We start from the raw sequence: 13,919 nt of genomic DNA, 5'->3' as shown, positions 1-13,919 counted from the left end.
AATTGCACATGTGTTGATTTAAAGGCATGTGCAAGTCCTTTGTTCTGTAACTTAATAAATATAACTTAAATCCTTTGTTCTGTAATTGTATTAAAAGTTTTAAAGACTTGCTTTAAAATTTAGCAAATTACTTGTAAAAGGTATGTGTAGAGCTGGGAGGAAATTATTCAAACTATTCCGCATGGGACATTGACTTTTAAATATTTCTGAAAGGTAAAAATAAGTACTCCATTCCAGTTTTTTTCAAACAAATGTTTAAACACATGAATCAAATCATGCGCATACCGTTAATCTAAAGTTTTACGAAACGTAATCTGCCCCTAAGAAAAACACAAATCTCGAAACGTTAAAGATGAACTATCGACTAATGTCGTCATCTTATTGAAAGCCATGTTATTAATTTATTATTTTTTACCGAAAATCGTATCGGCTGGTAGATATGCATATAACAGGAAGAGTGTAGCTCAACTGATGGAGGCAGCTTTTAAAAGGTGGCAGAACATAACCAATCTGGCAACTTTTGAAATACCTATCTTTCGTGAAATGTGAAATATGAAAGCGCAAACGTCGTTACTACGAAGAACATGAAAAACGGAAAATCGTTTTAATTGCGGTTATTTACAAGAAATGGTTATTTGACAGTTACACTAATTGTTCAAATGAAGCTACGCAATTGCAATACGTGCATCACAATGACGACGGATCTCCTTTACTGAGGTAGATTGACAATTCTGAAGACTCTGTACATGAATTAAATGTCAGTACTGCAAAAATATGTGACGTGCTGAGCGTGATCCTAAGTGTATGTCAATAAATTTGTAGTGATCAGGAAATTTTAAAGTACTAATTTTAATTGAGAAATCATGAAATATTAGAGCTGGAAGAGCAAAAAGTAAATCTTTGATTTTGACTGATATTTCCTTTAGGCATTTGATTTTTTTCTGCAAATAATTAAAGTTTCGTTCCTAAACACATTTATGTTACTTTTTTAATAAAATGTTCGCTCTTTCAGAAGAAGTGTCCCATATCTCCCGACTCATTGAAGGTTCTACAACTCAAAAGGATGGTAAGAAATACAAATTACGTTTTAAAATTATTGCAGTATTTTTAAATGTTTATCTGAGGTTTGTCTTTAAGCACTTCTCTATATGTGAACAAAATACATTATCATATATCAGTTCCGTTAGAGAACTGATTATTTAGTGAATATGAAAGAGAAATAAATTGCTAAAAATTCGTAAATAATTTCTTCTATATATCTACAAAGATTTTCTACCAATTTACTTTAAGAAACCTTAGGCAAAAGGTTTCATTTAATCAGTATTGCGAAAGCTAGAGCGGACTATAAGACAAAGGGAAACGGTGCCTTCGTGGAGGACTTTCTAAATGAACTGTCTCGTATGCTCCTGGCTATTCGATATCTGGGTCATGAAAGAAAGTTGCCTGCAGAATCCTACTTACTCTATATAGTATGTGTGTATTCCTTGGGAGCATACATTGTTAACCCCAAGTCGAACACTAAGTAGCGATCTCTCGCTATGTCTTTAAGAATAAATACTGCAGATGAAAGGTTTAAATAACCTTTTTATTTAAATCTAAATTAAAACAAATGCACGCACTTCGTGCTCACGAATCACCACCACTTGTGGCTACGTAATTGAAAATTAGAATGTAACAATTCAGTAGTAAATTAAGAAATCTAATGAGTGGCTCCTTAGCTTAACTAACGGTAAATCGACTGCACACAGCAAAGCCGATCCGAGAAATATCAGTATAAACTGAAAGGTGTCGAACAACTAGAGAGCTAATCTTAAGCTCGTAGCATAAATATCGGAACTAAGTCCGATACTACTCTTCTGAACTCTTCCAACGCAGCTTAAATACTGCTTCTGAAACACGTTTAAAATTTACATCTACCTCATACAAAGTTTACATTTCGGTAGGAAACTGAAATCAGGAGGAAAAGGAAAGTCAAACTAAATATAACTGGTTAGAATAAAGTAAAACCTTACAACTGTTTCAATAAATTATGATAGAAAGATTAAATGATTAAAATTTCACGTAATTTTCAGATACAGAGTATACAGATATCTGTATTCCGAGCATCTGCCTTTGGCAGAAATAGCAGCTGTTGTACTGTAGTGCAGAAGTTCTCAACCGATGGTAAGCGTACCACTGGTGGTAAGCAAGAAAATAGGTGGTACGCAAAGAAGCAAACTGTTTTTAATTATTAAATTCAAAAATTAAAATTCTTGAATTCTGATTGAGGTTCTTAGCTAACAAATGTAAATTTATGGGATCTGGGGTTTGTTCAGGAGTGGTGGTAGTAGTACTACTTTGTAGTGGTGGCACTAAAGGTTTTCAATTTTTGTTTAGAGGGTACGCGTTAGTCAAAAGGTTGAGAACTGCTGCTCTAGTGCATAAGGTTTCCCTTCTATGCCGGAATTTGTCTGAATTTTTATGAACGTATTATCTAGTGAATATGAAAGAGAAATAAATTGCTGAAAATTCGTAAATAATTTCTTCAATATACCTACAAATATTTTCCTCCCAATTAGCTTTAATAAACTGTAGTCAAAATGTTTTGTTTAATCAGGATTGCGCCAGCAAGGTTGGATTATACGACCTAACGGAAAAAGTGCCTTCGTAGAGGATCTTTCCAAGTGAAACTGGCTAGTATTCTCTTGGCGATTCGATATCTGGATCATGAAAAAAAGGCTGTCTGTAGAATCCTACTTACTGTTTCAATAAATAATGAGAGAAAGATCAAATGATTAAAATTTAACTTAATTGTGAGATACAGAATATACAGAAATCGGAATATCGAGCAGCTGCCATACTCTAGTGCATGAAGTTCCACTTCCATGCGCAAATTTATAGGAATTTTTTTGAGCGTACATTAGCTCGATTTTAGGCTTAGATTTGAAATGTGAAAAAATTCGACATGTTATTTTAGAAAATATCTGATTTTATGTCAAAAAATATATGTTAGCGCAATGCTGCATATGAATCCTAATCCTAAGTCGCGCAATCGAGACATAAAAATTGCATTTGAATTTGAATGATCGATCCATTAAAATGGTCCTCTCGTTTCTGCAAAGGGTACATACTCGTGTATATATTATTAAGTTCCTTCACAAGCATATGTTTTTCAATCTATCTCCTACGTCGCACATGATGATTAAGAGAGTTATTTCATTCCTTTGAGAAATTCAAAATTTTTTTCCATAATTTAAAAATGACTGGGTGCAATTAAATACCGTACTTAGGCTTCTGAGTTGTGTTTAATGCAAGTAAATATAAACGTAAAAGTTGAAAAATGAATTACAGATCTCTGCGAAAAAAGTCAAATTGACTGTTTCTTTATTTTGGGACAAAATTTATTAAAAGTGGTTGCAAGGATAACTAGTATCACTGCAATTTAAGGTACCAAATTATGTAATACTGTAATATGCCCCTTCGAAACGTTCTGAAAAATTCTAGATTTTGCTCAAAATATGTAGAAGACATGTGGTCGATAAATTTTGCATTTCACTAACTTCAACCAAACTTCAGTAATAGTAAAACGCATTTCCGCAACATTCACTCTAGTATTTAAAAAGATTGTTTATTATATTTTCAATTGAATTTGGCTAAAAGCATTGCATAATATAATACTAAATACATTAAAATTTCATTCTCATATTCCATTACAATCTACATTGCTGTTTGTTTTTCTGTCTTAAATCATGAATGTAACTATTGTTTTCAGAATTATTCTACAAAATGGAGCCTTGGAAATAGGCCCATAATGAATAAAGCATACTATGTATTAAGAAATCTTCAGCTTACTGTGTAGAAACGTTGCCGAAAATTTAAATTTTATTTTAAATAATAAATTTTCATAATTTTTTCTTTCTATGGAGCCATTGCGCAAATTGCTTGTGAAAATTATTTTTTTTTTCCTTAAAAATCTTAGAGATGAAAGCGTAAATAAGGGTGTATGTGTGACGAATATTTTACAGGTGTAGTTAAAAGGATATGACATTATCTGATTTACAGATCTTTAAATTAATTTTGGTTCTATTTTCGTTGATTAAAATAATTCCAACTTTTAACACCTCAGAATAATATCTTGATACGATAATTTGAAATTTGCTCATTGCTTTTCCTAATGCCATGAAAAATTTCCTTCCTTTTTCAAGATGAAATTCTTCATGGGCAACACACTCATGTAAAGGAGTCAACATTCATACCTGGCAAAAAGATGACATTTAAATTCCCAGGTTAGTTTCTAGTTTCCAAAATACTTTTTCCATATCCATGGTTTGCAATATCTGGGAATTTTTTTAAAATTCTTCTTTAAAAATAGAAATTTTTTGATTAAACATGATTGCATATGTTAATTAAATTTTTTATAAACTCGCAAGTATTCCTCTTGTTATTTTGCTGTAGAAATGGCTTTCTTTAACGGTAAATCTTGATGGTAAGAAGCGAACATGTTTAACAGATTTTTTTAGATTACTTAAATAGCGTGCATATTTTCGTTAAATGTATATGATGTATTACTTTGGTTACCTCTTCGCACAAATGGCGAATGTTGTCACATCTGGGGATTCATCAAGTGGGGATCGAGTCCTCCTCTGAATATATGAAATTAGATTAGGCATGTGTGTATTTAAAACCATATGCAAGTCCTTTGTTCTGTAACTGTGTTCAAAGTTTTAAATACTTGCTTTAAAATTTAGCAATTTACCTATAAAAGGTATGTGAAAAGCCAGAAAGAAAATAGTCAAACTATTACACATGGGACATTGACTTTTAAATATTACTGAAAGGTAAGTTCTCCTCTCCAGCGTTTTAAAACGCATAAATCAAAATATGCATATTTTCCAAAATGTGCAAACCGTTAATCTAAAGATTTACGAAACGTAATCTGCCCCTAAGAAAAACACAAATCTCGAAACGTTAAAGATGAAATATCGACTAATGTAGATATATAGAAGTATCTATATAGAAATATCTATATAATCTTATTGAAAGCTATGTTATTAATTTTTTATTCTTTACCGAAAATCGTATCGGCTGGTAGATATGCATATAGCATGAAGAGTGTAGCTCAACTGATGGAGGCAGCTTTTAAAAGGTGGCAGAACATAACCAATCTGGCACCTTTTGAAATACCTATCTTTCGTGAAATGTGAAATATGAAAGCGCAAACGTAGTTACTACGAAGAACACGAAAAACTGAAAATCGTTTTAATTGCGGATATTTATAAGAAATGGTTATTTGACAGTTACACTAATTGTTCAAATGAAGCTACGCAATTGCGTAGTGCATCAGAATACGTGCATCAGAATGACGACGGATCTCCTTTACTGAGCTAGACTGACAATTCTGAAGACTCTGTACATGGATTAAATGTCAGTGCTGCAAAAATATGTGACGTGCTGAGCGTGATCCTAAGTGTATGTCAATAAATTTGTAGTAATCAGGAAATTTTAAAGTACTAATTTTAATTGAGAAATCATGAAATATTAGGGCAGAAAGAGCAAAAAATAAATCTTTGATTTTTGACTGATATTTCCTTTATGCATTTGATTTTTTTCTGCAAATAATTCAAGTTTTGTGTCTAAATACATTTATATTACTTTTTTAATAAAATGTTTGCTCTTTCAGAAGAAGTATCCCATATCTCCCGACTCATTGAAGGTTCTACAACTCAAAAGGATGGTAAGAAATACAAATTACGTTTTACAATTATTGTAGTATTTTTAAATGTTTATTTGAGGTTTGTCTTTAAGCGCTTCTCTATATGTGAACAAAATACATTATCATATATCAGTTCCGTTAGAGAATTGATTATTTAGTGAATATGAAAGAGAAATAAATTGCTAAAAATTCGTAAATAATCTCTTCTATATATCTACAAAGATTTGCTTGCTTTAAGAAACTGTAGTCAAGATTTCATTTAATCAGTATTGGGAAAGCAAGGGCGGACTACACGACTAAGGGAAACAGTGCCTTCATGGAGGACTTTCTAAATGAAACTGTCTCGTATACTCCTGCCAATTCGATATCTGTATTATGAAAGAATGTTTTCTATAGAATCGTATTTATTTTTCAATACATTGCTAGAGTAAAATTAACTGATTAAATTTTCATGGAATTTTGAGATATGAAACATACCAAAAGCAGTATTCAGATTATCTGCCGATATTCCGATTATTATAAATGGGCAGGCGGCTTCTCGTCTATGCCAGAATTTATCTGTGATATTGGATGGCAGGTGTTCTGGTGCCAATCTTTTTGTAACTATTGACCAAACGTTTTCATTTATTGAGAGACATGGAGAACGTGCTCCCTTAGGCAGGATTCACGCATCTTTTGCATTGAAGAATAGGGCACCAGGAAGTGCATGTCCTACGCAGTTGCGGGATCCTGAAAACGCCCGAAAAGCCTATGTAAGTCGCTCGGGCTCCCGGCTCCGAGTTTTCCTGTGGCCTATGCATTTTGTAAACGTAAGGCAGCGTTGGCTACTTGCGGTGTCGCATTGCCCTGTTAAAAGTTGAATCGACAGAGGGACCTAAGATGTAGCCGAGCAGTAGGAATTAAAACTTCAATAATGGAACAGCGGTTGATCAAACAGCGGATATGCGGATTAGAGATATAGGACTACGATGTGTAAATGACCCCCATGCCAGCACTGCATTTGCTGAGACCGTTTGACAATGATGAAATGAAGCTTCCCACGTCCGTGTTTCTCGGCGTCAATAGACAGAAATCTGGAAATAATGATGTTGTAAGCGAAACGGAGTTCGAGAGAAAATGCGACGTCACATCATTGATGCATCCATTTCGTCGCTGAAAGCCTTATTTTTGCTACTGATACCTGTTCTTTAGCGCCAGGCGAAGCAGAATTAATTGTCCCCTTGCTGATACTCATTGTCACTTAAGATGTAATGGTATCGTATGTGCAGACACGCACTGCATAAAGCATTATTTCTAAAACTGAAAGCGCCAGAGCCATGTGAAATTTTGTAAAATCTGGGGAAAAAAAATTAAAAGTTAAGAATTACCAAATAAATTATAAGTAAAAAAAATAATTAGGATATGTATACAAAAAACTAAAAAGTTACATTAATTTAAATGAGTAAATGATAAAAATATATTAAAACAAAAGTATCCTGACAAATTTCTCCTCAAGTACGGGTGCCTGGCTTGCAATGCTTATATCATTTTTTATTCTTCTTATGCTTTGATGGACTTTTAGTTGTGTAAAGCCTTCATTGCCGTTTCAGAAAAAATGAGATAATGCGTGTCAGTATCAGTCTTATAGATACCGAAAGGTATATATAGCACGAATAATAAATAGAATCATCTGCAAACACTAAGCTCACTTTCATAACAAAGAAATGCCGGACCTTATCTAATTTGGGATTCTGGTGCTGTTGCTCTAAAATGTTAAAAGTAGTAAGTCACGGTAACCGCGCGGAGGAAGCTATGTCACAGAAAAGGGGCGTGGTCTCCGCCATCTTGAATTTCCCCGGAAGTGATGGGTTAGAATGACATCATCAAAATTTCGTTTTTATTTTGTGGCAACGATAATATCTTTTCAAAGTTTTTATTTTGTGGGAACGAGTTCTTGAACCACGTGTTTGGAATGATGATATCAACTTTAATTTATTATTTATTATTTAAATATATATCTCATTATTTTTAGTTATTTAATACGCCATTTTTTTAGTTATTTACGCTTTTTAATTATTTTATACATGATTAGTTTTGATTATTTAATACGCCATTATTTTTAATTATTACCTTCAAATTAATTTTAATGACTTTAATATTATTTTCCCTGAATTTAAAATAACTAGGATCAATCCCGTAACTCTCGTAAATTTTTTATTTTGTGGCAACGGCGATTATTTGTGGCAGTATCTCTTAAATCACATGCTTGAAATGACATCATCAGTTTCTCGTTTGGGCACGCTTTTTACAAAAGGATTCTGCCGTATCACGCCTTTGTGTGCCTCCGCTTAGGTGTAAGGAAACATTTCTGTGAACCAATCAGATTCTCTGAAAATTGACCTCATCGCATCTAGGCCAATCAGCATTTAGATGAAATAAAGAGATGGAAGCCGAATTTCTGTTGCTGGTTGGGACGAAAATTCATTTCTTGTTCATTCGGAAATTCATTTTCTGGAAGTTGTTACCACGCTTTTCAATCCTGCGTTTGCTTTGTGATACTATTGTACATAATGAAACATCTTGCTGAAAATTCATGTTTATCATCAAAAATGTTTCGAGGTGCTTCAAATGATGAAACTTTCCTGAAGCTTGATTATTTGCCAAAAAATATGTTTCATCTCGGAGAATATATTCTTGGGACTGTATCGTGTTTCTTAGGTTTGACTCGAGTTCACGTGCGGAAATATGGACTGATGAGAATGATCTGTTATATCCTATCAAAGATGGAGTTCCGCTATCTCCACTAGTATAAAAAGAATTCCGCGATCGTGCAAATAACACTTACTTCCTTTGAAGGCTCTGACAATGTTTCGATTGTAAAGAAAGATGTGCGAGTTTCGAAACAAAATGTCACGGCGAAATGATTATATCGCTACAAAGATTGTTTCAAAGAAAAGATCTTGAACAACATGTTTGGAATGACATCAACTTTAAATAATTAAATAGATTAAATAATTAAAAATAATAAATTAATCTCTCGTTATTTTTTTATTTACACTTTTTAATTTTTTATAAGGGATTAATTTTGATTATTTAGTATGTTATTATTTTTAAATATTACCTTTAAAGTAATTTTTAATGAATTTAATATTAATTTTTCCTTAATTTAAAAAAGCTAGGATCGAATCCCCACCTCTCGCATTTTTTTATTTTATGGTAACATCGATGATTTGTGGCACTGATCTCTTCAGACATAGTATATTTGGAATGAAATCAACAGTTTCTTGCTTGGGCACGCTTTTTACAAAATCAAGTCTGCCGTATCACGCCTTTGTGTGCCTCCACGTAGGTTTACGGATACATTTCTATGGACCAATCAGATTCTCTGAAAAATGACCTCATCGCATCTAAGTCAATTAGCATTTAGATGAAATAAAGAGCTCGAAGCCGAACTTCAGTTGCTGGTTGTCCCGAAAATTCATTTCTCGCTAAATTCTTGAAGTTGTTATCACGCTTTTCAATCCTGCGTTTTTTTAGTGATACTATTGAGCATGTTGAAACGTCTTGCTGCAAATTCACGTTTATCATCAAAAATGTGTCGCGAACGAAATCCGTTTAGACAGTCTGAATCACCAGCGCATTCACGTCCAAAATGTATTTCACCAACCAATTGATTTTTCCTAAAATAGTTAAAAGTTTTAGAAATAAGACTTTCCTTCATGACGACACATATTTCGCTATACTTTGAGTCCAGTTTAAGTAAATGTTCTTCCTCAACAGAACATGTTGCACGTTTCGGTACGAATTCCAATCAAAAATCTTTTCTTTGAAACAATCTTTGTAGCGATATAATCATTTCGCCGTGACATTTTGTTTCGAAACTCGCACATCTTTCTTTACAATCGTATTATTTGCACGATCGCGGAATTCTTTTTATACTAGTGGAGAGCGGAACTCCATCTTTGATAGGATATAACAGATCATTCTCATCAGTAACATATTTCCGCACGTGAACTCGAGTCAAACCTAAGAAACACGATACAGTCCCAAGAATATATTCTCCGAGATGAAACATATTCTTTGGCAAATAATCAAGCTTCAGCAAAGTTTCATCATTTGAAGCACCTCGAAACATTTTTGATGATAAACTTAAATTTTCAGCAAAATGTTTGATTGCTTGATTTTATATTGAAATATGTGTATACGCTCTTTAGACAAATTATTATATAGAAGAAGACAAATATAAAAATGTATAGAAAATTCGAAAAAGAAGTGCCTAAATTATCATTAATAACGTTTTAATTAAAATTTAGATTTTAGAAATATTTCTTACTTTTTAGATTCCGATTTTGGAAATAATGATATTTTCTTAGATGTTCAAAATATTATTGAGCCAGAAAAACTGGAAGAGAGCTTGTTTCGCGAAGAACTACCGGAGCCAAATTTTATAGAAAAATTGAATGAAACGGTCAGTTCTACAGCTAAATACAGTGAAAAGAAAAGTCAATCCTTGGATGTTGCAGAAAATCGGGCAAGTATTCAAAATACCAGTTTGCTTCCATGTCCGGTACGTATCCGTGCCCAAACTTGCTATTTTAATAGCTACGGTAAGCTTCCAGATGTTAAGCTAATTTTTTCCATTTGTGATGTCAATATGAGATACATAATTTCGAGTATTTAACTCTGCTGCGAATGTTCCCCCTTCCCTCCACTTTACATCTATACATTGAATACTAAGTTAGAAAATGGCAAATTATATTTGTTTAAACAGTGGAAAGGTGTATGTTTTAAAAAATTTGGAATTAGGACAGTGGTTAAATAAACCTAAAAATGGAGAAGTCCAATGGCCAAGCAGCTTAAGTCGGGGGAATATTGATAGCATTTCTTTTCGCGTTTTATTCCCGACAGCTAAACGGGCTAGCTGCATGTGATGTTCGTGATATTCCTCAAATGCAACGTAAATACCATGCTGTCCTTAAAAATAAAAAAATACCTTGAAGGAATATAGCTACAACTTATACTTTTGCAGGATTTAGTATACAGCAGGCAATACAGCGCAAATGATTAGCAATTCAAACTAACACGTCTTATATATACTGGTATTTAAAATGAAGAGAATTTTTGCATTTGATTGGTTATTTTTCTGATAGACTTTTAAAATATTTGTTATGGAGTAGATTGGTATAATTAAAAAATATACTATACAACAGTCATGGTAACACGAATGGTCGTGCCTAATGCACAAGGTCTAAAACATACGTTACAAGATCAAACAAAAAAGGGCAGTTCATACTGTGAATGAGGCAGTTATGAGTCCCTATGGCAGTCTATCCTACTCCAGCAACAACGCTGTGTTTCAGATCCTGCAGAAATCTAGGAGGGAAAGTGAGTTTCTGTTGCCCATCTAAGAGCATCCCAGACATGTTTTATAGGGTTTATATCTGAAAATCTGGTTGACCAACCGATTCGGTTAATGCCCTCACATTCCGGGAAATCACCACCACATAGCCTTGATGAGCAGTGCCCATAAAAATAATTTGAGGGCCAATCCCAGGCTCTATGACAAACTGAAAAGGAGAACTAAGACCCCCTTCTCTTATACATCATAGCAGTCACAGAGCCTCATCCAAAGACACTAATGTTTGTGTACCGTCCAGCATGATGTCTGGGCAGACCATCAAATTTCCTTTACCATGCATATCTCACTCTTGGATGTTTGAGTACAGGTAGCGGGTCTGTGGTTCTCTCCACATACAAATACGTCGAGCATCGGTGCTTCATGTGAATCGGAACTCACCTCTGAAAAGAATTCTTGTCCGGCGCAGTATAATCATTTTTGATTTTGTGTTAGTAATTATACCAACGAACCAACCTGTAAAGATAATGGTTCACTATTAATACTTGGTTTATGTCTAGGTCGATGTTCTCTGCACTGTTCTAAATGGACCCCATGTATGCAGAAGTGCGCAAGATGCAAACATCGATTCTTCTTGAAAACAATTTGAGATCTTACAGCCTTGTATTCGTCTGTTCGGGAGGTGCAGTAAGCCATCAATTTATTTTTTGGATGACATTTAGGGATAATCTGATGGATGATTTTCTGAAAAATGAGGAGGTAAACAAGATAGATTGGCCAGCTAGATCACCATATCTAAACTCGATACAGTATATCTGGTACGCTGTTGTTAGGGCAATTGCATTTTGCGTCCCTCTCCCAGAACCCTCCAACACATGAAACAGCGCTGTTGCAAGAGTAGGACTGACTGCCAGAGGTGCTCATAATTGCCTTATTTTCCAGAATGTAAAAGCTGTAGGAGTGTAACTGGGTCCTCTATTAGCCTCTTTTTATGTTCGATGTTGCAACCTCTGTTTTAAACTTTTCTGTGCCTGTGAGTTTTACGCGCGATCGTAGGCGTGTACCATGGCTGTTGTATGGTACATATTTTTGTATTAAATCAACCATACGTGTTCCTACCAAATTTCATTAAAATCTGCCCATCACCTCTGAAGAAGATCGACAAAATGTGAAAATTCTCTCAAGTTTGAACACTTGTGCACGTCAGTACAGTTAATATTATGTCTATCTACTTCTGGCTTGTACTGCTCGCTCTACACACCATGGCAATGAATTAAAAGTTCTTCTGTCTTGTAAAGCAGTCAGGACATTATTAAACTCTGAAGAAGTTTTTGTGTTGTTGCTGTAGTTTGAGGAGCGGCATTTTCCTGCTGGAAATTTGCTATAAAAGAAGTCCGACTGGCCATATAAAGATTGGTCAGTAGTATGATGAGCACTAAATTATAAAGGCTTGAATTTTGGAGAGGTTTTCTGCATCCCATATAAGAATGTTGCTTTTTGGTGCTGTATACTTATCTTCCTGACTTTTATTCCTCTGGCAACCGACACAAGTGCTATCATAAATTTTGCTTAAAAATTAACCTTATTTATTCGCGAAAATGTCTTGACCACACACCCTGGACCGCATGATGTTAGATGTACCATCGCAAACTATCAATGCGTTGCTGAGGAATCAAATGTAACCTGAGAGGTGGTGTGAAGCACCTGTAATCAAGAATTTAATCAAAAATATAAAAGGGTAATATTGTAACAGATAATATTAGCGAATGTGGGTTATAATTCGCCAATGCTATTCATGACGCAAAAGGCTCCGCCAAAAACATCTTATGGCTATGCCCTCTCGTCTTTGGGAATATGATGGCCTTCTCTTCGTGTCCTAAGTCCTTCTTCGAACATTATTTGTATATTCTTCCAGCCACTGAAACATTTCTCCTTACTCGCCTGGCAATATTACGATCAGCACTAAATTCTTTGGTATGCGAATGCGTGCAATAATACATTCTTTACAGAAATCTTTGATGTGATCATACGAATATCTTATAGTGGCATCCTTACTTTACAGCTACTACTCGCTTATAACCGATACGAGGCTAAATTTCATGTAGATACGTTTTAAACTCTCGTTTGCATAATTTCGGAATTTATGTACCAATGGGACTGCAATACTAATAATTTGTTCTGCATGATTTACAGAAAAAAAATGAATAGTGTTTCTTTTCAGAACATACTTTATATGCCGCACATCCCTTCTATATCCTGAAAATGTTAGATTTGTAGCAGTGTTTCCTTCTAGGTATTTCGTTTTGTAAGAAACGTAGTGTAAGAACCAATTTCTTATAAAGCTCCTCACAAAACCCTGCTCTCTATTGGCATACATCTCTAGCGTACTTTTCAATAATCAAACAAGGTAAAATTCCTGCTTTCAAAGTTTTGGTAGAATATTCTAAAATTTATTTTAAGGTGCATGTGATTTTTTTCCCATTAAATCTCTTAATATTGCAGGCTTCTGGTGTTATTGAGAAAGTACCTTGTTCCCTTTCAAGATCTAAAGTAAACTTAAGATCTAAAGTAAAGTCAAAATCTAAAGTAAGGTCTTAGTTTTAAGCTTTCCTTCATTTGTGTATGTCGATAGACAAAAGAATCAGTAAATGTGAAATGATAATTAAAATTTATTTTTTATTTGAAGGGTTCAGAGGAAAAGACGCTCTGTGAAGCAGAGTTACCTGTCTACCCATTTCCCGGTACAAGTCGGAAGGTAACCATTTGTCCCCTTTCAAGAAAGAATGTAAGTAAACTAGTTTTAGCTTACATTGCGTTTAATAATTTGATTTTTAAAATATAGATAGACGAAAGAGTCAGTAAACGGGGAATGGAAGCTTAAAAATTTCTTCC

General features: G+C 34.1%; 1 protein-coding gene across 1 annotated transcript in view; it reads left to right on the top strand.

Moving 5' to 3' along the window:
* The window catches only part of LOC118205250 (uncharacterized), a 118,399-nt gene that overhangs the window by 56,925 nt on the left and 47,555 nt on the right, over window positions 1–13,919 (top strand). Inside the window, exons 16-21 of the mRNA XM_085807374.1 lie at window positions 1,013–1,066; window positions 4,185–4,265; window positions 5,660–5,713; window positions 10,045–10,238; window positions 13,530–13,613; window positions 13,714–13,812. Of these exons, the coding sequence (XP_085663500.1) occupies window positions 1,013–1,066; window positions 4,185–4,265; window positions 5,660–5,713; window positions 10,045–10,238; window positions 13,530–13,613; window positions 13,714–13,812 (566 nt within the window). The remainder of the gene's footprint in view (window positions 1–1,012; window positions 1,067–4,184; window positions 4,266–5,659; window positions 5,714–10,044; window positions 10,239–13,529; window positions 13,614–13,713; window positions 13,813–13,919) is intronic.

Source organism: Stegodyphus dumicola, chromosome X1 (genome assembly GCF_044657685.1).
Source record: "Stegodyphus dumicola isolate Sdum_Otavi_A_Nest chromosome X1, ASM4465768v1".
NCBI classification, from domain to species: Eukaryota; Metazoa; Arthropoda; class Arachnida; order Araneae; family Eresidae; genus Stegodyphus; species Stegodyphus dumicola.
This window is presented reverse-complemented; position numbering and strand designations above follow the sequence as displayed.